Consider the following 21,741-nt stretch of genomic DNA (forward strand, 5'->3'; position numbering starts at 1 on the left):
GAACAGGCATGGTGATACTACCCGTGGAATTACTGTGGATACTAAGCGCATCAATACCTAGGCCTGACTTTTTCCTATCGATGAACAGGGCTTCCGCCGGTGACCCCTTTGGCGACTCGTATGCTTTTGGTATCGCTGGTACAGGTGGTACCTCTTCGTCGCTTTCTGCAGGTAGCGGATTATGCACTGTTGTGTGTTTCGGTGCTGGCAAACGAGATGCTGAAGCCGACGCTGGAAGACGCGTTTGGACTGGGCCAGTGGACGTCCTGACGGCCGGGTAGCTTGTACTAGAAGCGATGGATAGCCCTGAGCTGTACGATTTGCGATTGGTGATGTCGGGCGTGGTCCTGGCAGAAGATGGTGTCCCAGAAGCCCTTCTTGGAATCATAGAAGGCGACCGCGAATCAGCGCGATAGTCCATGGATACTGGGGGCGGTGGAGGGACATGGACAATGTGGCTCAGGCTTTGTGACGTAGGCATGGTCGACATGCGTTTCGCTCTCCGAGTGTCTGTAGGACTGATCGTTCTGGCCCCGAGACCTGATGCATGTGATCCGTGATGATTGTTGGGCATCGTGGACATTCTCTTGCTGTTCACTAAGGACGGCATCGACCCTCGTCCTCCAGTACGTGGCGTCTGGGCCGCCAGAGTCGATAAGCGATGTGGCTCGGGTGCCAACGTCTCGCCAGTCGATAAATGTGCCTGAGTCGTCCGAGGTGGTGGCTGAACGGACTTCGCTTTCTGTGTCCTAGTACTACTTATTTGACAAGGTGCATCGGTTGGCGCACCAAATGGTATATCAAGCGTCGTTGTCGTGGCGTCCCCTGCCATTCGCTCAGCCATCAGGCTAGGGCGGCGTCTTTGACCGCTCGTCAACGTCTCCGTAGTCTCTGCCGTAACCCCTGAGCCGATTGACTTTCGCGGCGGTCTGTTCGCCGTTGCAGGGTTTGAGACAGGTGGGTAGTGACTCTGCCGACGACTACGCATAGCCACTGGTGGAGTGTTCGTATCGGTCGTGGTATTCGCCGGCGCACGTACGGAAGATATGCTGGTCTTTCGACTTGATGTACTGGGCCTCCGCAGGATCGAGCCAGACCGTGTCGGGCGCGAGGCCGTAGCTGGGGCGGCATTGTGGGATGTAGCAGCAGAAGCAGCCTGATGTGTCACAGCAGAACGCTCCGGGAGTTTTTGTTCCGACATGGTATGCGACTCCAGGATGCTGCCCTCGCCCGTTGGTGACGGAAATTGGGTCAGAGTGAACTCTGTGGACGCCGATTCAATGCTGGTTTGGAGATCGTCAAAACTCACAGAGGGCAGGAAGTCGTAGGACCCCGTCGCCTGCTCGTCAGTCTGCTTCGATGCCCCATTCCGCCCAAATGAGAAGAGTGAGTGGTTGTTGGACGAGGACGCGCTTAACATCGGAGCCTTGGACGGGAGCGAGACATCAACGAACGTGGTAAGCGGTGGTGGGAGGCTCGAGGTGATTCTTTGTCTGATGCCAGAGTCAATGTCCGCCATACAGAGAGAGGAGCAGACTTACTGTCGAACGGGAGACTTGTTTGCCGCTCGAGGCTCGGCCGAAGTACTATACTCCGGTGGCATGGGATCTGGGGAAGCGAGACCTAAGGCCTGGTCGGAGGCTCACGTCGAACCTGGTGTTCGAGACGGCTCCTACCCAGATGGTCGCCGGAGATGGCACGGTGTCGTGAAACCGTGTGAGCCTCAGTCCTGCCAGGGAGCTGAGAGCATTCAGAGAACTACCTCATTCCGATCGCGCTCTGCCGTCTAGAACGTCGTCGTCGCGATGGTGAGGAGTGATGGGGTGGATTCGACGGCCTGCGGGAGAAATTGTGCTGGTCAGATCCAACCCGGGCACAGGATGTACAGTATTTAGCAGGGCCGGCAGATTGCACAAGGAAGAGAAGCCGGTGATATTGTCGGTGGACGCAGGCAATTGATGGGCTGGATGACAATCCCTTGTCAATCCATGGGGCTCACTCTCGTCGTTTGTTTTTCACCAGGAGGGATTGGATCCGACCGAATCAACTGTCAATCCAACCCCAATCATCGAGCGCAGGTGCAAGCTCCCAGGGGTAGAGGTGGGGCATAGCTCAGCTCTTAACCATCATGATTGGTGCAGTATCAGAGAGCCACGTCGATTATAGCCAATGAGACGCTAGCTAGCAGACCTCAATTCAATGGTACAGGTAAAGTACCATGCTATAGCGGCAGTCTGGCCCTGTAATGAGTACCGCCGTGACCGCAGAGTAGCGACATACTAGTCGGTGACCGTTTCTAGCCGGGAACCCGGCTGTGTGAGGCAGTAGATGCCTTTCACTACGTATATAACTAAGTAGAGTGGCATCCGAGCTGATGTGGACGTGGTGAAGCTAATATTCAGGTTCATCTCAGCAAGACTTGGTGGGGAGGCCAAGAGCCGGCGAAATGAGACCCCTATGTGGCGTACCCACTAAACTCAAGGTCCACTCCCGTCAGCGTCGATGGGAGTTCGTCAACAGGTCATGAATGCCTTGGTGTTTGCAAGTATAATACGTAGTATAGTTAAATTTCTTCATATATGTCGTGTTTATGACCTGAGATACAGGATCTTGGGTTTCAAAAAAATATTAAAAAATTTAGCAGTTAAATTACGAGAGGCACGCTATACAACTACTGCAGCAGAAGTTAAACACACACCTGCCGTTCAAAAGTGTCAATTTCAAGGAGCACAGCTACTACCAAGCTATCAACTGGAAGGAGACAAGCATATACGAGTGTGACATTATTGAGTCATTACATCCAGACCTACCAAAACTCGCACCTGCTACTTTCGCAAAACAAATACTCAGTATCCGCAGCAAGTACTGGCAACGCGGCGTTTTGCTGCTGCAGGGTATGCTATACCACAGCAACACGGCTCATGCTAAGCGAACATGTAGTGGGGAAGTCAAGTTAGGCTCAACCAGATCACTGACAGGTCAGTATCTTCCCAGCAATACGTTCCTGTAGATATGCGTAGGAACGGCCAAGAAGAGATGATCTGATTCAGCGTGATAATGAAATCTACGGCATCTTGAGCCTTGATCTTGAGATCAAGTTGGAACTAGACAATTTATCGCGCTTCAACATCGCATGCGAAGGTGATGTCAGCGGACTGGGACTTCACATGCCTCGGCCCTACTGGATCATCGCAGGCATTTCGACCCGTTACTTCCACCTACTCGGGGAAGACCGACAACCCCACGCATGGCAGACCGCGCAGTCTTCAAAAGCAGAATGGACGAGTTCACTGCAGAGTATCTGGCCAGGGAACAGCATGACGAGGCGCAACGCGAAAAAGAGCAACCTCACCCAATGGTCGATGCCGAGCCGACCACACCAACACCGAAAGCTAGGTTGAGAACCGGGTTTGCTACTTTTCGCGAGAAGGCCAGCGTTCAGGATCGCTTGGTGGAGAAGTACGTCGTATCTTCAATGTGAACTATCACAGAGTGCTGACATCCGTGAAGACTACTGCAGCAAGTCATCCCGACCGACGATGAGGGCAGCGATGTGCCCATCATTGGGGACGACAAGGCGCCTGCCTTTGCGCAGCGACCGAATTTCAACATCACAACCATGTCGAACAACTTCCGTCGATTCAACGCACGAATAGGAGTGGTATTCAAGTTCCAGTCAAAAGCTCTGCGCATCCTCTCTTGGCACCAGCCTTCGCAGACCATGTCATTGCTTGCCGTCTATACGTTCATCTGTCTCGATCCATATCTGCTCTCCGTCGTGCCGATTGCCATACTCGTGGTTGGCGTGCTGATACCAGCTTTCCTGGCGAGGCACCCGGCTCCTCCAAAAGGGACACTGTCCAGCGAACAAGGAGTAGGATACTCCCCGCGAGGGCCACCGTTGGCGCCCGCGCCTACTGTGCGCCCGGTCAAGGAACTCAGCAAAGATTTTTTCCGCAATATGAGAGACCTACAAAATTGTATGGATGATTTCAGCAACGCCCACGATCAAGTAGTGTCGTTGGTTGTTCCAATCACGAACTTCAGTAACGAGGCTCGCTCATCGGCGGTTTTCATGTTTCTCGCTGTCGGTGGTGTCTTCATGACTATCACAGCACACCTCCTACCATGGCGGTTCATCGCGCTGATGACTGGCTGGGCAGGTATTGGCATGGGGCATCCAACCATTGCTCGCCTGCTGGTTGCGACACACGAAGAGCACATACAGCCTCGTAAGGTCCAGGCCAGGACGTGGCTCGACAACTGGATTGCTAACGACGTGATCCTTGACTCTGCGCCAGAAACACGCGAAGTAGAGGTGTTTGAGCTGCAGAGGATGTCAGATGCAGGCGAATGGGAGCCCTGGCTCTTCACGCCATCTCCCTACGACCCTCTGTCACAAGCGCGCATCACAGGCGATCGCCCAAGGGGCGCTAGGTTCTTCGAAGATGTCCTGGCGCCGGAGGGTTGGGAGTGGAGCGAGAAGAAATGGGCTTTAGACCTGTGGAGTCGTGAATGGGTTGAAGAGCGGATCATCACGGGCGTGGAGGTCGAAACGGAGGGTGAACGGTGGGTGTACGACATGCACGATGAGCGAGAAGAGCAGGTGGGTGTTGTCGAAGCCCCCCAGACGAGCAAACTGAAGGTGTTGCCGCAGACTAGTTGGCAAGAGGGCGAGGACGCTGTCGTTCGTCGTGGCGACTGGCGCAGAAGGAGATGGGTGCGATTAGTCAAGAGGCGCGTAACCCCAGCATTCACTGCTTGATTAAATGGACAAATTGTTGAAGTTGACAGTTCCTTTTCTGTGATGTACTGTGACGGAAGCTAGAATAGGTCGTCAAGAGCCTTGTCAGCGTCCTTTTGTATCAGCTCCTTCATTCCCTGGGAATGTATTAGCGTGACCTAGTCTAGCAGTCACTCATGAACTTGCCTCGGGCATGATGGGGTTTCCGTCCTTGTCTGCCACGTATCGGAAGGGCATTTCAGTGCTTTCATGTTGGCTAAACTTCAGCTCTGGGAAGTCTGTGTAAGAGACCTTGTCAAGGGCGACTGTGGCAGGTCAGCGTGCGGAAAGTCTAACGATACCGTAATTCCTTACTCTTATCCTGGACAACCATACGGGTGACTCGCACAGCGGTATCAGTTGTCATCTGTTTGGGTCCCAGCCTGCGTCCTTCGAAACCCTTCTTCCTCAATTCAGAGGTTCGGTCTGCTTGCATTAGCACGAATACACTTCACTTGTGAAGGGAACAAACCCCGTGGAGGATCGTCGCCTGAAGAATGTCAGCGCGTGTGCGGTCACAATGAATGGCTTCACGAACCCAGTATACCGCCAAACAGGAATGCCTCAAAGGCCTCCCCGTCCTCGGGGCATAGGTCTTTAGCCGCAGCAGGATCTAGCAAGCAGACCTTCTCCTTCTTGCCAGCGTATAGCTCCTCTACACCCCTTTTCTCGGCTGTAAAAGCCTCGACGTCCTGCAGTGTGGTGGGCACTCGGAAGCCATCAGGCAGACTGGAAAGAATAAACGCAGTGTTGGTGGCTTGGGATTCTTTGGCAATGGCAATGTATTCAAGCTCCGACCATGGCCCCAGCTCTGGGTCAAGGTGCTCAACGATAAAAGTCTTCTTGCCGGACATTGTGAATGTGCGTTGGAGCTTATTGGCGGAGGAGAAGGGTGGAACTGAATTCGAGCTTTTGAAGCCTTCAATTATAGTGGGATGAAGTTGGCGCTGGGCCGTTCAGCAAGTCACGTAGCTCAATCCTATCATACTGTATACCGGCGTACTCGGTTTAGTGCTCTACCAAAGATCTTCATCAATTAATCAATCCTGCTCAGGTGCAAATTCTGGACCTTTTGATTCATGCCCCCAAGGGGGATGAATGCATCAATGGAGTGAGTGCCTGTGCTTCGAGACGTATTTAAGCCTCTCAGTTCGAGAAACTGCGCCACATCTACTTTCCGCCATCGCAGTCGAACTCGCTCAAAAGGAGTAGGCTACGTAGGCATAGCACAGAGCGTCATGCTGCATGATAGAATCTCCATGCAATACGGATACAAATTTACGAACGACCTCGAGCATGTCTAGTTGAATGCAAGAGGACACGGCGTGGCAGGGGACATGATTCCGTACATCTGGTGTCATCGGGAGGTTCCTGGGCCCCACGCCAAGCCACAGGCTCAGGCCGCAGCTGGACCCGCGCCACAACGGTTGCCCGTCCAGGGTTAAGGTACCTTACCTTGATGAAGGACACGGACCCTCGAACATCTGAGACAGCTTCCCTCCCTGATTTGATCGTCTTTTGAATTTGGACCTCCTGCATCATCCTTTCCTCCAAAAACCTCGATGCTCATCGCATCATTGTATTGATCAGGCGCTTGCGCTTTCTGTTGAACATACCTCCCGTCCGTGTCCAGCCAGGCGCTGCATCGGGCGCGTCATCATGGCTTCCCTCCTGTCCGCCATGCGACAATGGTCGATGCTGCTGCTGCTTGGTCTAGGGCCGGCCACGCTTGTCGCCGGCAAGTCGGCAGCTGACTACTTCGTCACTGACCTTCCTGGTGTCCCCGAAGATGCTGAGCCGATCAAAATGCACGCTGGGTACGTGCTGAGACGTGGTGTCCGCCGACGAGCGCAACAACAGTGGCTGACGTGTCATTGCATCATATAGGCACATCGAAGTTACCGAGGAGCACAACGGCAACCTCTTCTTCTGGCATTTCCAGAACCAACATATCGCGAACAAGCAACGCACTGTCATATGGATCAACGGTGGTCCTGGCTGTAGTTCCGAGGATGGCGCCCTGATGGAAGTTGGGCCATACCGAGTAAACGAGGACGGCACGTTGAGACTCAACGAAGGGTCTTGGAACGAATTTGCGAACCTTTTATTCGTCGACAATCCCGTCGGGACAGGTTTCAGCTACGTCGACACCGATAGTTACATCCACGAGCTTGACGAGATGGCCGACAATTTCGTGACATTCCTCGAGAAATTCTTCGAGATGTTTCCACACTTTGCGCAGGACGACGTTGGTGCCATCCGCAAAGCCCTCCGGACCCTGACTGACATCGGCAGATCTACATCGCAGGCGAGTCCTATGCCGGCCAGCACATACCTTATATCGCACGCGGAATCCTCGACCGAAACAAGAAGGAACAAGACGCGTGGAATTTGGCGGGACTGCTTATCGGAAACGGTTGGATCTCACCGTACGATCAGTACGATTCCTACACAAAGTTTGCCCGCCAGAAAGGCCTCCTTGAGAAGGGCTCCAGCAACGACAAGAAGCTCGAGGAAATGTTGAAGACTTGTCACAAGGTTGTGAGCGACAAACCTGGCCACGTCGACTATGGTGAATGTGAGGACATTCTCTCGAAATTGCTCGAGTATCTGAAGGAAGGGGATGGCGACAATGCCTGTATCAACATGTACGATGTTCGCATGCGGGACTCATACCCGAGCTGCGGAATGAACTGGCCTCCAGACCTCAAGCAGATGACACCATACCTGAGGAAGAAAGAGGTTTTGCAAGCCCTCCATGTCAACGAGCAACGGAATGCCGGATGGCAGGAATGCAATGGAGCTGTGAGCTCATCTTTCAGGGCACAAAAGTCGAAGCCCGCCATAGAACTGCTCCCGGACCTCATCGCAGAGGTACCGACCCTTCTCTTCTCCGGGGCCGAGGATCTCATCTGCAACCACATTGGCACAGAGGACATGATCAACGGAATGGAATGGAACGGCGGCAAGGGCTTCGAGACAAGCGCTGGTAATTGGGCACCTCGACGCAACTGGACCTTTGAGGGGGATGATGCAGGTTTCTGGCAAGAAGCCCGTAACCTGACTTATGTGCTCTTCAACGATGCATCTCACATGGTCCCTTTCGACTACCCTCGTCGTTCCCGAGACATGCTTGATCGATTCATGGGCATCGATGTCAGCAGTATCGGGGGTAAGCCAGTCGACAGCCTGATCGATGGTGAGAAGGGCCCAGACACAGCAGTTGGCGATTCGGATGGGAGTAACGCTGATGAAGATTCCGACGAGGTCCAGAAAGCAAAGTGGCAGGCTTATAGGAGGTCTGGCGGAGTTGTTCTCGTGATTGTGATCATTGCAGCCTCCGCTTGGGGATACTTCGTCTGGAGTGAACGCCGCAAACGGGCTGCATACCATTCTATCGATGGAGAGCCAAGTACCCTGGAAGGGTTTCGCAGGAAGCCAGGCGATGGCGACCTGGAAGCTGCTGCGTTCGATGATGGTGAGTTAGACGACTTACATACTGATACACCCTCTGGACACAACGGCAGCAAATACAGCATCGGCGACGATAGCGACGACGAGCAAGGTGGCAAATCAACTATAGCGAAGGAATCTGGCAGAGCCTGAGAGGCACGCACCACGCAACCTTCGAGTGATTTGGAATGCGGTTAGGTGCATGACTATGGAGCGTTCGTTGCGTTGGGAAATGATAGGAAATGACAAAAGTGGCGCACTTCAATTTGGCAATCATTTTGCGGTCTCCCACTATCTTGCTTGGGCTGACTCGAGTGGACGTTTCTTGCTGGACGGCTGCTGCCCCACGTCATATGTTTAGATGTTGCCGCCCCTTTCTCATCGGCACAGTAGTAGCGCGATTTCGTGAAAACCAGCGAAATCGCTGCCACAGGCCCAGCAAGAGAAAAGCTTGAATTTATCTACAAGTTGTCACATGGGGTTTATTACAGTGTCTTATCCTGTTTCGGTTTGAAAACGCTTTTATCTATCCGTGTCATGTCGGCACTTGCCATACCTGCGCCCCGTTTGCAACAAACGTTGATAGAGACTCGGCAAATCACAATTGTTTCGTCCCCATATCGAGAATCCTTACATAAATATACATTAAGCTAGCTAAAGGGTAGTTCCACGAAGGCTAGATGATGCGGAGATATACATTGAAACGGCGGTCAGATCGAAGGTACTCCAGGTTCATCTTACTCTTTAATCCGGTATTTGACGTTCAGAGACACCAAGTGATGCCACTGCATCAGACAATAGCCCCAGCGACAGCCTGACAAGCAAATGAATGGAACGGAGCCCGAGGACTGCCTCACACTCGTGTGGTCGTCGTTGCTACAGCAAGTGCACCCTAGGCGCGCTCCTGCCTAAAACTGCACGCTCTTCGGAAACTCCAGTCACTGGAATACCACTGAGCGCGCTCCAAGCACTGAACTGCGCACTTCAGATGGAGAGAGAACAGAGAAATGTTCTTACCTGGAAGCCTGGGAGTTGAATAATAAAGTGGCCCTTTTTGCTTCCGCAGTCACTTCCTCATTTCTCCTCAACATCATACTGCCCTTCGCAAACATCTGCCTCTGCCACGCCTCAATTCCCTAACCGCTACAACAGAATCTTTCCAGGAAGGCTCTTCTGACCGAGTAAGTTATCATCATCTACTACCTTGTTGGCTCTACTTCTGCTGGCTATGCATTTGAAAGGCGATATTGATTGCATTGTCACCGATCATCGTTTCCGGGAGGAGCAATTGAGGGGACTCATGAGCTGCCAGCTTCCAATCTCCATTCCCGTTGACAGGAATGCCTTCTACATGATAGTACTCACTTGTGAGGTGAAGCAGCTTCATTGGTCAAGTTCCGCTTGTTGTGAGCCTTCGCCCATCACTGTTTCTCTTAAGGTGATCGAGGGCTTACTTGCCTGCACCAGCGGCGGATAAGAAGCACACCTCTTGAATAGGACTTGTTCCAACTGCAAAACAGCTCATACTAATCCTGGAATTTTATTGACAAGAATACAGACCCCATCGCTCTTTACAAATACTCACGGTCCGGTCGTTGCCAGAAGCTGCGATCATGGTTGACACGTGGAATACCTCGGATGATGCTCAGACCTGGAACACGGGCAATGAAATTGAGGACCAACCCATCAAGTCCGTCGGCGATGCAGAGGAGCAGGTTTTCGACGACAGCAGAGCTTGCTATCACTGCGGCGAGACTGGGTATGAATTTCTGCCTGCATCCTCAGAAATCGAGTCACGGGTATGAACTAACAAGGCAACAGGCACAAAGGTCGAGACTGCCCCACGAAGCCTTCCATGGTCTGTCGCCGATGCAATGAGGAAGGCCACATGGCAAAAGAGTGTCCGGTACCCCAGACGTGCCGCCGCTGTGGCAACGAAGGCCACATGAGCAAAGAGTGCACCATGGTCCCCCCAGTTGACCGCAGTCATATCGCTGATAAGTCCGTTGAGGAGGCTTGGGATGGAATTGAAGAAGCTGTCAAGGAGAAGGACATCGATGACCTCGTGATCGCCTTTCAAGAATACGTCAAGGCGATTCTCGTCGAGTTCCCAGAGACCACCTACCGTAGCCTGCAAAAAGGCTTCAATCAGCGGGGCTTGAGTGTCTTCTTGATCGCCCTGGAGATCGAGGTAGAGCCGTCCTTTACGAATGCTGATCTGCAGGGAAATACCGACAAGAAGTACACGGTCTCAGTTCGACTCTCAGACAAGCCACGTCGGCCCCGCGAGCGCGAGGGCTGGCCCGAGAACATGGACGAAATTCTGCAACGTCTGGATGATGCTGGCGAGCGTGTGCCATCTCATAAACGCCAATGCTTCAACTGCAATGAGTGGGGTCATGGATCCCGAGACTGTCCTGAACCTAAGACCGAGCGCTCCCGCGAGATCATCACATGCCCGAACTGCAACGAGGATGGCCATCGTCTACTATATTGTAGGGGATCACCTTTCCTGTCCGTCAAGCTTTCTTTACTGACGCCACACAGGCAAGCAGCCTCGTGTTGACAAGAACGCCTGTCGCAATTGCGGGTGTGTACCCTCAAACCCCTTTTGTTTCTGTGCTGACCATCTTCCGACAGCGACTCTGGCCACCGCGCCAGTGAGTGCACCGAGCCCCCCAATATGGATAATGTGGAATGTCGCAAGTGTGGTGAAAGTAAGTCAACTCCCCGGTATCATGTGAATGCTTCTAAGACGTTCATAGTGGGCCACTACAGCAAGGCCTGCGAAAAGCCCGAGACATGCCTCAACTGCGGTGAAGAAGGCCACAAATTCTTCGGTTGCCCGAAGCCCAAGGACTGTAGGTTTGATGACTAAAGATGATATGGCAATGCTAATTAGCTCTGCAGATTCTAAAATCACTTGCTCAGTTTGCAAAGAGAAGGGTCACACGAAGGCTCGCTGCCCGCAAGCGGACGGCGAGGCTGGCGGTGACGCACCTGCCTACGACGACGCTGGTGCTATTGACGAGGGCAATGACTTTGCCGGTGGCTCAGCCTTTGATGTCGTCGATGAAGTCGAAGCGGATGGATGGTGAACGCAACATTGTTCGTTGACTCGTTTGGGAGGAGAGGAGTAGAGAGGGGAGTAGGGAGAAAGATTATTCTCTTGTTTTCTAGTCAAAGGGTCCTTTAGCATGAGCCGGCACGCTGGTCGGGCGTAACATGACAACTGCCTTCAACGGATAGCATCACATAAATTTCCCCAATGAAACGGACCCTTCGTTCTTCACTGAGCACTGGCCCTCGCAAACTGCCATCCCACTTCTGTACGCTGATGAACCGAAACCGTTTGGCGACAGGACGAATCTGTGTGTACAGCGATCGGAATCTCGAATGATTCCAGCAATCTGCAGCAAGGTTTTGGAGTTGTTATGCACATTCGCTGCACGATACTGGGATCAACGGATACATCCACTTCGACACTCAGTGGGTGTTGTCGCGAACTACTCGTACAACGTGGGGGACGGCTGAGACGGATACAGGGATACGTCATAGTTACACCTAAAGCCGCGGGGCCCCGTTTTGCATCGTGAGCCTAAGTTAAAGGCGATAGCGCTTGCGAGGCGCCCGGATCGAATAGTATGTTGCAGTGTCGACAGAGGCTCGACGCGCAGATCTCGGAGAGGGTACGGAATCAAAACGATTTGAGCGTAGAGTGTGCTGCGGCGGATGGGAAAGTCCGAGCCACGCGACGCGCTCGAACAAGGAACAGATGTTATCAGCAACCTCCGAGCTTTTCGCCTTGCCGTCAGACATACGTAGTATGTACGCGAATACTCCAGTCGCACGCTGTCGCGATATCGTCAAATCTCTGGACCAATACTTCCGCGTGCAGCGAGCAATCCGAGAGCGGTGCAGAGGTATTGACGAGGTTCTGACGTCATCGAGGGGCTTCTTTATTGCGCTGCTACGAGCTTCATCGAAGAAGTCGAGGTCCAGAATGACACCCTTTCTCCTCAGATTCTAAACATTTTAGAAGCCCCTGAGTCGAATGACCAAAGAATAGATGACCTGACGAAACGGCTAGTCGCATGCAAAACGGCAAAGATTATTGAAGGCTGAAGCAGTCCAAAACGGGAGTACGGCCGAATCCAGTCAGACTCGGCAGAGTTGATTGCGTATCTCCAGTTCGCCACCATAATCGCTGCATTGATAATAATGATTGAACTGTGGAACATTGACATTTGGGCTCCTGCTGTCTAATTAGCGGCTGTTGTGAAGGCACTGGAAGCTCTCTCACCGACAACGTAGAAAACGGTCTCGACCTGGCGTCATCACATGTGGGATGTTCTGCTCCGTTCCTTTGACCTATGACGACGACAAAACCCGGCAGACGCGTGAGGGTGGGCAGGGATGTGTGCTTCGTTGCAGACATATCGTCCAATTAAACGCGGATACTGCTCCTCAGGGTGGGCTCTTTATGAAAGTCCATTCGCACAGTACGAATCCTGCCGCACTGCTTGTCAACATGGGTGGTGGTACTGGCGCGATCTGCCCAGAAGAACCGCTGGGCAGCGAAGACCAGGCGGCGCAATGTCCCGCGACGATCAATGAAGGGACAATCATGATAAGTCTTGTAGTGAGATTATTTGCTGTGAGAGGAGTCGGCGACTGCAAAGGGAGAGCTGGCTTGGGAATGTGCTGGCCAGCCTCTGATGCGACAGGCACACCCTGCTTCGTCCTGATCGTGATCCCCCACCCTCCATCGAGTGAACTGCTGCTTGTAATTACAGCGGACAGTGCCGTTACAGTGTGTAATGAGTTTGTAAGCAGGCATTCGTCCCCTGAAGGCAATAACCCCCGGTCGATCGAGGACGCGGTGGACCAATCCGATGCCAGAATTCCGAGCTCAGACCAGGTAGCATTTCTAGACGGAGAGGAGCGGCCGGCCACACAAGACCAAGATAACCGCCGCCTTCTTATTTTTTCCTGCGACTTTCCCTCGCTGCTGAAAACGTCATCTCTGACGTCTTCCCTCAATCGATGCGTCTACGAACCTCAGCACGTACCGCACTGCACCGCGTTCAGCATTCCCTAGCAGCGACAACCAAGCCCACCGTTTGCGACTGTTGACTTGGCTCGATCCCATACGATCTGTAGTTGCACTTGGCTTCTTTGCGCGCTGCGCAACGCTCGTTGTCGTCGGAACAGGCCATTGTCGCCATTAGTGCCGTTCGGTGAGGGATCGCTGCAATTTTAGCAGATCCACGACAGACCAACCCAGACAATCGCGTCTCAGTCGGTTGGGTGGCAGGATCGCGCTGCGTCGACACAACTCTATCCATACGAGAGGAGGACTCTCGGAGTTTTTTTGCCTTCAAGCCCTCCAGAAACAAAGTCCATGCCACAGGCGGAGAGCAAGAGATTCCTTTTCTACGCTACCTGACCTATCCCAACACTACCATTTGTTTTGCCGCCTGCCCTAGTCTTTCGTCATTAGACTTTCCTCTCCTCCCCAACCCGTTCGCTGCCTCAGCTTTGACTCTTGTCCGCCCTCCCCACCCTTTCCTCCTCTCCATCGTCATACTTGGTAGTATACATCATTGTCGTCATGGGGACTACAGCGATCGACACCTCGAACAGAGGTGAATCCAACACTCCCCCCCAAGCAAACAAACCGCCTCAGCAATCTGGTAAGCCCTAAGTTCCTTCTTGTACTCTTTCGTCATCTCTGTCGCGCCCAAGGGTATGATGCAACAGTGTGCAGCCTCGCTGTCCTCGCCTGCGACTCAGCCTTGGGATACACGAAACACTTACTCATCAACACGCGGACATCCTTGCTAACAGTACGGCTTGTACAGACGCATCTACGGACGCAAAGACGGACGCATCCAACCGTACCGACGGACCAGCCAATGCCGAAGCTGCCAAACCGCTCGCGCCACCTCCGCGACCTGGTCAACAGCAGAATCAACAAGCGAGCGGCAACGCCGACTACTTCTCACAGCAGCCGGGAGGAGGTTCGCTCAGCCTGGAACCGAACCCGTTCGAACAATCATTCAGTGGCGGAGGCAGTAGTGGACAGCCAGAGACACCTGGCGGTACCAAGCTACCTTCTGTCCACACGTTGGCATCGCCAAGTTCCCTTCTACCGCCCGGAAACACGACCCCGTTCAACTGGGGGCCTGGGTCGTCGCTGCGCACAGGACCGCTGAGTCCTGCTATGCTATCGGGTCCAGCCCAAGACTACTTTGGGGACGCTCACCACTTGCGCGGGGGATTCCCTACGCCCAACGAGTCGTCCTTGCGCTCCGGCTTGACTCCAGGCGGTAGTGGGTCTATGTTCCCGACCAACAGCCCCGGCTCGCAGTCTTTCATCGCATCAATCAGCGGAGGCGTGACCCCGAGCACCATTGACTTCCACCGTACTGCCATGAGTGCTGCGGCCAAGAGAGAGCAGCAGAACAACAATAACAACAACAACAAAAACAACAACAACAAGCAAACTCAACAGCAACCTGCACAGCAGGCACAGCAAGGTCAGCAGACGTCCCAGCCGGCTACGACGCAGCCACAAGAGATGTCGAACGGCGCCACCCACATCAAGGCGGAGCCGAAGACCTTTGATCCCCACGATAACGACGCTGCCAACGGTCTCTTCATGCTTGCACATGGTGGCAACGGATCCCAAGGCACAAACCAGTTTGCCGCGACCTCCGCGCCTTCAGTGCACGCGCACACCGCTTCAGCACAAGTTCCCGCCATGAACGGAGGCCCGGGGCGAGGCATGAGCGAGCACAGCATGGGGTCAGACGAAAGCGAGCAGACAAAGCCCACTACTCGTGGCAAGGGAAAGAAGAATAACCAGGCCACCAACGGAAGGAGGAAAGCCGAAGAACCGTTGCCAAAGGCGCCGGCGAACAAGAAGGCCAAAGGCAACAGTGGCAATTCGGTCAATGGCATGAGCGTTGAGCCTTCTGACGACGAAGACGATATGAAAGATGATGGTCATGGTGGTAAGACGAAGATGACTGACGAGGAGAAGCGCAAAAACTTCTTGGAACGCAACCGGTCAGTTGTTCTCAGAGACTGTTCGATTGCATTAGCTAATATTCTCGCAGTGTTGCGGCTCTGAAATGTCGTCAACGGAAGAAGCAGTGGTTGGCCAACTTGCAAAGCAAGGTGGAGATGTTCAGCAATGAGAACGAGGCCTTGTCGGGTCAAATTACCCAGCTTCGCGAGGAAGTCGTCAACCTCAAGACTCTCCTCCTCGCGCACAAAGACTGTCCGGTTACCCAGCAACAAGGCATGCATGGCGCTTTCATGAACCAAGTTGGCCAAGTGCCTCAGCCTGATCCCTTCAACCAGCAGATGAACCCATACCAGATGGCGGGCCCCATGTCCAACCAGCAGGTGATGGCCGGACAGGGTGTGCAACGGCGCTTCTCTTAGCAAGTCACAGCGCTGGAGAATCAAACTGAGCCGCAACTTAATGAAACCGCAATTGCGCTCGGCTATGCGGCAGGTCGTCTAGGCCGGTGAGGGTTATCACTTCGGTAGGCGCTGCCCTTGTGGCAGACAGCGCGAACCTCCTTTGAGATGCCGCCGCGTTTCACATGGCTGTGATCCCCTTCATATCGCCGATTGGATACCTTAGTACCATGTCCAGCCGGCGTGTGGCGTGGCCTTCGGGGATAGCGTCTCGAAAGAGGTGATGGTCTCCCAACGACGAGATACGAGATGATGGCTTGGTGCTTCACAGTGTACATATTTGGGACATTGGACCCTCTGGTGTTTTGGTGTATAGGAGACATGCCTCGGCATGCATGGGTTTGCTTGAAAATGGCGTTCATCCGGGCGCATCAGTACCTGGACTCGGTACATGTATAAAGGTGACTTGGTACACGGGGTAAAGGCAATGTAGCAACAGGCAAAGGCGCTGCATACGGTGGGGGAAGGAACTACGGCCATTGGGAAAAGCACAACAGGCTCGTGACGGGAATCTAGTGCACCGCATGTTTTTATGAGGTGATTTAAAGCTATTTACAATCATCATAGTATACGAGTTAATTACTTCGAATTGAAACAAGGGGTGCCAAGTGTTGAAGCAGGGTGAATACCTAAATGAAAAGCGCAGCTCCCGGTGTATTTATGGCCTGTACACAACCTGAGGACTTGACATGATGCGGCGTCACGTGCTGGGGAGCCGTTCGTCGTCGATGGTGGGGTACATACTCCGTACACATCCAGATCCGGACTAGCGCGCATGCTGCGATGCCTCCGGTGCTCTTGAGATAAACAACAAGAGCCACTCCATTTACGGGAAATATCACCAGCCGACGCGACAACCAGCATCACACCCACCATATGCAACATTCTTTATCGAACCGCGCACATTGGTTGTCGACCGCCATCTTCTTGGTTCGCGCTGACAATTTTCCTCCGCTCTTGCGCCGACTCGAAGCAGTCGCCAACGCGACTGACGCCAACTCTACCATTAGACGCGACGAGCGACACCACTGGGCTTCTGAGGAGACACGCGAGAAACTGGCGCCATCAATGCGTTCCCGACATATACACTCATGACGACGCTTGTGGCAAATCTGAAAACGCTTGATTTAATTAGCATGGGGAATCAGCCGGTGCGCCGGCAAAGCAAGCGCCTGGCGGGTCTGTCTGAACCTGCGTCGCATGTTACAGGGCCGGTGACTGACATGGCAGCAGCCGCGGATGATTATGAACAAGACGACGACTTCCAATTCTTTCGCAAATCGAAACGCCCAAAGACGGATGAGCCTGAGCCGGCCGCAGCACCACCAGCGGTCCCAACGAGCACCACAAAGAAGGCTGGGAGAGGGAGACCACCCAAGGCACGCGCCGCGAAGGCACCGGTGCCAGAACCGATTGCGGAGGATCTCGACGAGCCAGAGCCACCAGCAGTGCTCTCGGTGACCAAAGGCACCGCCAAGGGAAGACCGCCGCGGCGCAAGGCTGGGAAGGAGCCCATCGAGGAAGAGCCGAAATCCAAGGCACCCAAAACAGCACCAGGACGCAGTACGCGTCCAACGCCGGACGAAGCATCACGCGATGAGAGCTCCGCAGCCAATGGCGCGACCCGGGGTGGGAAGAAGGGCAGAGGACGACCGGCGCGTGAAGCCAAAGAATTGCCTCAATCGCCGGCACCGATGATAGAGCAGTCGCAAGCGTCTAAGATTACGTTGCCCATGAGCGACACGCCTGTCATTAACAGGAACAAGGAGATGCGCAAAAAGGGCGGCGCGAACCGGCGAAGTAGTCTGGGGTCACGAGGACGGCGCGCAAGTTCCCTGATTGAGAACGGGTCCTCAGCTCTGCCACATCGTGAGGTGAAACCGGCGGACTTTTACAAGCACATTGAGGCGGAGGGCCTGCCGGAGCCACGGCGGATGAAACAGCTGTTGACCTGGTGCGGAGAGCGAGCACTGTCAGAGAAACCGCCGCATGGCACTCTTAATTCGAGTGTAATACATGGAGGTGAGTCGGCTTACACTGGTGGCTAGAGGCAGCAGGTCGCTAACGAGGAACAGCGCGCGCAATTCAAGAGCAGTTGCTCAAGGACTTTGGGGCCAAATCGGAGTTTTCCAATTGGTTCAGCCGAGACGAAGGCCGAAAGGCGCGAGCTGTCCTGAAGCCTAATCCTCGAAATACTGAGCTTGACGAGAAGCTCGTGCAGTTGGAGGAAAACGTGAAGAGGTGAGCTCATCCAACCGCTCAGCGAAACCCGGGTGACATTCGCTAATCCAACGTAGGCTACAAGAAGAGAAAAAGTCATGGCAGGCGATAAGGAAACCGCCGACGCCGCAACCTGGCTTGCTTTCCGACACGGAGCTCGAGACGGGCGAGATAGAGCTTCCCGACTTCAGTCTCCTAGATGACGACGACGTCAGGATACGCAATCACCTATCCGACTCGGCCCTAAGCTTCGCTGGGATACGAGCCAAGACCGAGGAAAGATTGCGGCAAGTACGAGCGTCACTAGAATTCCAAGTGGACCAGCTCGCAGATAATGTCCATAAACTCGAGCAAAGGGTGCTGGTGGCGGGCGACGAAGCAAGCATGGTTCTCAAATTGAGCGCAGCACGGCTCAAAGAACGCGAGGAGCGCGAGAGGAAGGAAGCTGGGACCAAGGATATGCCGATAATGGAGGTTTTGAGAAGCTTAGGGAGTATCTTGCCGGACACTGGTGGGTGATATGGCTTGGCTTCTGAGGGCTATGAATTCAACGATGAGACGAGGCGTCTGGAACTTCAGTTTTTTGCGTCGTGGTTGGACCATGGGGTCCAACCTTTGTCTTGTTTTGAAACGGAAGCCGGACTCGAGATTGCCAACTGTGGACCGAGCGGCTTGTTAACAAAGGCAACGATGATACCCAAATACAGGACATTGAAATCTGCATGTGTTGTGTTTAGTCATGTGCGATAGCCTGCATTTTCATCATCCCGTGACCATGCTATGTGATCTTGCTTTACAAACGCCATCGTGCCCATATCCTCAAAAGACCTCGTTCTACACAGATGCGCCAGCAGGCCAGCTTGCTTCACTGTTCATTCAGGTCGCCGCCCGCTTTTCCCTCTCACCCTGGCCTAGCATGATCTAGATCAAGTGCTTGGAGCGGAAGTAGCTGCGCAGATACGCAATCTGCCACGCCCATAAGATGACCAGCAGCCAGGTTGTGCCAAAACCGAACCACTTGACGCGGTTGTTTGTGCTTTCATTCGTGTCGCGCAGCTTCTGCTCGCGGGAGCGCAGGTAGTCCATCTCGCGTACGACCTCGGTGGTCAGCTCCTCGATGCGGCGCAGCTCGGCCTCGACGGGCTTGAGCTTCTCGGTGGCCTGGATGGCGGACCAGTCCTTGGCGTCGGCGCCAATGTCAATGTCGAGTTCGATGGAGCGGGTGTTGGGGCTCGGACGCTTGGCTGCACGTTGGCTGTTAGCACCAGGACCAAGGACCGGGAAGGGATGGGGAACGTACAGCTGGTGAAGATGTTCTCGAAGCACACGTCGAACGCGGCATCCGAGTGCGATGTGAAGACAGTCCTCGATTCGCCCGCAACGTCCCTCGGTCGGCCGTACTCATTTCCTTCCATATCACGAATCTATACCCAAAAAATGGCCCGTGTTAGCTGCGCTGTCCTCGTCCTGCTCTCGTCTGAGATTGGCCCGGGGGTGGGGGGAGGGTTTCACTCCTTACGTGAATGTTGACCATCATGCCGTCGCCCTTTGTCCCGCCAACCGTGGCCGTGACGACGACCAGCGTGTCCTTGGCGACAAAGTTGCGGATGCACCTCTCCTTCTTCATGTTCTCCTTGCCCGTGTGCGCGGCGATGTCGAACTTGAGGGCCTGCGCGACGCCGAGGAGGAGCAGCAGGCTGCAGGCGAGCTGCAGGAACGATTGGGGGAACGCCATCATGATGTGCTCAGGGAGGATGGCCGAGGCGAGCTCGTCGATTCGTGAATTTGTCGTGTCTGGGAAGCGACCAGCCTAACAGGGGGCAATAGCTGGCATTCGAGCTAAGGGACTCCGAGTTGCAAGGTGTCCACCAGGACCATTGACAGCTGGGGAAATCGAGGTCACGTGCAGCTTGCAGAGGGAGACTGCCCGTTTGAGCCTGAGCCTCTACTGTCGCAATCTGAGGAAAAGAAGCTGGCTAGGTAGCTTGATTAAGTTTCGAGTTGCTATTCTCTTTTCAGTATTGAAAAGCGTACCTTGCGGTTGATTCCAGCTCATAGTACCCATGCGTTTGCATTGAAGTCGCGTGGTGGCGTTGTCGACGGTTCGTTCCATCTATCCGTCAAGATTCACAAGTATTCCTCTGACATAGTCCTGGACCAACCACAGGTGTAACTTACCAAGATTTACATGTTTGACTATGTCAGAGTAAGAAACAGTCTCCTCTTGCTGTGTCAGCAGACTGATTAGCGGTTCGTCCCTTGATTAGTTATTGACGTTGTGACCATTGGTGATGAACTTCGTGACATGCCGGGTGTAAACCCACCTAATTCGAGATCACGTGCCCACCATGGCCAACATCATGCGACTCGGAACCCAAACCCAGCTTCTTCCATCGAACCACCGCCAACACGTTCCTTCGCCGTCAAGATGCCGAAATGTAAGTCCTCGCTTCAAAGTTCAGTCTAAGCGAATTTTGCTAATTACTCATAGTCTTCTGTAAGCTTCCCTATCCACCGACATGCGACCGCGCGCGCGTGCTCTGATCTTGCGACTAACGACACGACAGGCGACTACTGCGATGTCTACCTCACGCATGACTCCATGTCTGTCCGCCGGGCGCACAACAGCGGAAAGAACCATCTGCGCAATGTAGTCGACTACTATCAACGTGCGTCAATCACCCACCTACCTCGTCTCATGCAAGAGGGAACAGACGCGGAAGAAAATAAGCTGACGAGGATACTACAGAAATCGGACATGAAAAGGCGCAGAGCGTCATAGACTCCATCACAGCCTCCTACACGGCCGAGGGCCAAGCGCATGCGAACCCTATGCTCCCTCAGAACCAACCTGGCCATGGCTTTCCTCCACCATCATTAGGCTTTCCCGTTGGTGGTCCGCCGCCTCCTTTCCCTGGTATGCCAGGACACATGCCTCGTAGGTCTTCGCCGTCCCCTTCCGGCCAGCTTTTTATACTGACGCAGAATGTTACAGCTCCCGGTGGCCGTGGTGTACCTCCGATGCCTCCTTTCCCCGGCGCTCCAAATCTGCCCATGCCCCCGGGCGGTCTCCCATTTCCTCCACCAGGTGGCTTCCCTCCTTTCCCGCCCGGTCAGCAGGGTGGGCCGCCGCTGCCGCACGGTTTCCCTGGGATGCCACCTCCTGGCCCAGGGTTTGGAGGACCGCCACCTCCCGGGTTTGCGCAGGGTCCCCCCCCTGGCCACGATAGGCGATAGAAGACGGGCACGAGTACGCTGAGAGGACGAACAGGAGCAATCGATAATTTACTACTTTGGGTTGGCGTTCAGGAAGGATATACCGAGCGCGCTTCAATGGCCGCCGCATTCGGTGGCCACACTATCATGGTGGAGTCATAGTATGTAGTCGTCACAAAAAGCAACGACAAAAAGCACTGCAAGCCAAAAAGAAAAACCGTCCCAGCGCCTCATTGGTATCATAGCTCATCGTAAATATCTATAGTACACACGCGACGTTCCCATGCATTCGAATGGCGCCTAAATGACACCCGGCTGCGAAGCGCGCCTGCGTCTCGTCGAGCAAATATCATAGCCAAACCAAAATCCCTCCCCTCCCTCTCAAGTCGGCGTGTTTTCGTATGTTCATAGGGCCTGACTTATAGACCGGTGAAACAGAAGTCGAAATCATCGGATGCGTCGCCAGAAAAGCGTAAAATCGTACCTCGTAAAAATCGCAAAAACAAAAAATCAAAGCCCATTCGAGAACCAGTATGTCTGGTAGTTTTCGTATACTAACGTCATTTCCCTCAACG

At 53.9% G+C, this 21,741-nt stretch overlaps 9 protein-coding genes across 9 annotated transcripts; 6 read left to right on the top strand and 3 right to left on the bottom strand.

Moving 5' to 3' along the window:
* Positions 1-848: 848 nt before the first annotated feature.
* Positions 849-1,420, bottom strand: J7T54_006412 (Dual specificity protein kinase-like protein; the record flags this gene model as incomplete). Its single annotated transcript, XM_051502840.1, has 3 exons — positions 849-970; positions 1,040-1,119; positions 1,242-1,420. The coding sequence occupies 3 exons, from the start codon at positions 1,418-1,420 to the stop codon at positions 849-851; spliced, it is 381 nt and encodes a 126-aa protein (XP_051365223.1).
* A 1,827-nt stretch (positions 1,421-3,247) lies between these two features.
* J7T54_006413 (Peroxisomal membrane protein PEX29) lies at positions 3,248-4,765 on the top strand (the record flags this gene model as incomplete). Its single annotated transcript, XM_051502841.1, has 3 exons — positions 3,248-3,459; positions 3,511-3,980; positions 4,164-4,765. The coding sequence occupies 3 exons, from the start codon at positions 3,248-3,250 to the stop codon at positions 4,763-4,765; spliced, it is 1,284 nt and encodes a 427-aa protein (XP_051365224.1).
* Positions 4,766-4,918: 153 nt separating this feature from the next.
* J7T54_006414 (uncharacterized protein) lies at positions 4,919-5,637 on the bottom strand (the record flags this gene model as incomplete). The annotated part of the gene is made up of 4 exons (XM_051502842.1): positions 4,919-5,049; positions 5,099-5,209; positions 5,256-5,273; positions 5,322-5,637. The coding sequence occupies 4 exons, from the start codon at positions 5,635-5,637 to the stop codon at positions 4,919-4,921; spliced, it is 576 nt and encodes a 191-aa protein (XP_051365225.1).
* Positions 5,638-6,442: 805 nt separating this feature from the next.
* On the top strand, positions 6,443-8,389 carry J7T54_006415 (Carboxypeptidase; the record flags this gene model as incomplete). Its single annotated transcript, XM_051502843.1, has 3 exons — positions 6,443-6,600; positions 6,671-7,031; positions 7,079-8,389. 3 exons carry the CDS (start codon positions 6,443-6,445, stop codon positions 8,387-8,389), a joined length of 1,830 nt encoding a protein of 609 aa, XP_051365226.1.
* A 1,460-nt stretch (positions 8,390-9,849) lies between these two features.
* J7T54_006416 (uncharacterized protein) lies at positions 9,850-11,334 on the top strand (the record flags this gene model as incomplete). The annotated part of the gene is made up of 6 exons (XM_051502844.1): positions 9,850-9,995; positions 10,058-10,731; positions 10,784-10,826; positions 10,877-10,953; positions 11,002-11,097; positions 11,168-11,334. The coding sequence occupies 6 exons, from the start codon at positions 9,850-9,852 to the stop codon at positions 11,332-11,334; spliced, it is 1,203 nt and encodes a 400-aa protein (XP_051365227.1).
* A 2,516-nt stretch (positions 11,335-13,850) lies between these two features.
* Positions 13,851-15,691, top strand: J7T54_006417 (Transcription factor-like protein; the record flags this gene model as incomplete). The annotated part of the gene is made up of 3 exons (XM_051502845.1): positions 13,851-13,884; positions 14,101-15,310; positions 15,361-15,691. The coding sequence occupies 3 exons, from the start codon at positions 13,851-13,853 to the stop codon at positions 15,689-15,691; spliced, it is 1,575 nt and encodes a 524-aa protein (XP_051365228.1).
* A 1,262-nt stretch (positions 15,692-16,953) lies between these two features.
* Positions 16,954-18,469, top strand: J7T54_006418 (uncharacterized protein; the record flags this gene model as incomplete). The annotated part of the gene is made up of 3 exons (XM_051502846.1): positions 16,954-17,752; positions 17,806-17,971; positions 18,028-18,469. The coding sequence occupies 3 exons, from the start codon at positions 16,954-16,956 to the stop codon at positions 18,467-18,469; spliced, it is 1,407 nt and encodes a 468-aa protein (XP_051365229.1).
* Positions 18,470-18,871: 402 nt separating this feature from the next.
* Positions 18,872-19,688, bottom strand: J7T54_006419 (p24 family protein delta-1; the record flags this gene model as incomplete). Its single annotated transcript, XM_051502849.1, has 3 exons — positions 18,872-19,194; positions 19,251-19,374; positions 19,470-19,688. 3 exons carry the CDS (start codon positions 19,686-19,688, stop codon positions 18,872-18,874), a joined length of 666 nt encoding a protein of 221 aa, XP_051365230.1.
* A 690-nt stretch (positions 19,689-20,378) lies between these two features.
* Positions 20,379-21,187, top strand: J7T54_006420 (U1 small nuclear ribonucleoprotein C; the record flags this gene model as incomplete). The annotated part of the gene is made up of 5 exons (XM_051502850.1): positions 20,379-20,388; positions 20,442-20,447; positions 20,518-20,619; positions 20,700-20,867; positions 20,946-21,187. 5 exons carry the CDS (start codon positions 20,379-20,381, stop codon positions 21,185-21,187), a joined length of 528 nt encoding a protein of 175 aa, XP_051365231.1.
* Positions 21,188-21,741: the final 554 nt, after the last annotated feature.

Source organism: Emericellopsis cladophorae (genome assembly GCF_022114955.1).
Source record: "Emericellopsis cladophorae strain MUM 19.33 chromosome Unknown NODE_4_length_1054762_cov_117_872525, whole genome shotgun sequence".
NCBI classification, from domain to species: domain Eukaryota; kingdom Fungi; phylum Ascomycota; class Sordariomycetes; order Hypocreales; family Bionectriaceae; genus Emericellopsis; species Emericellopsis cladophorae.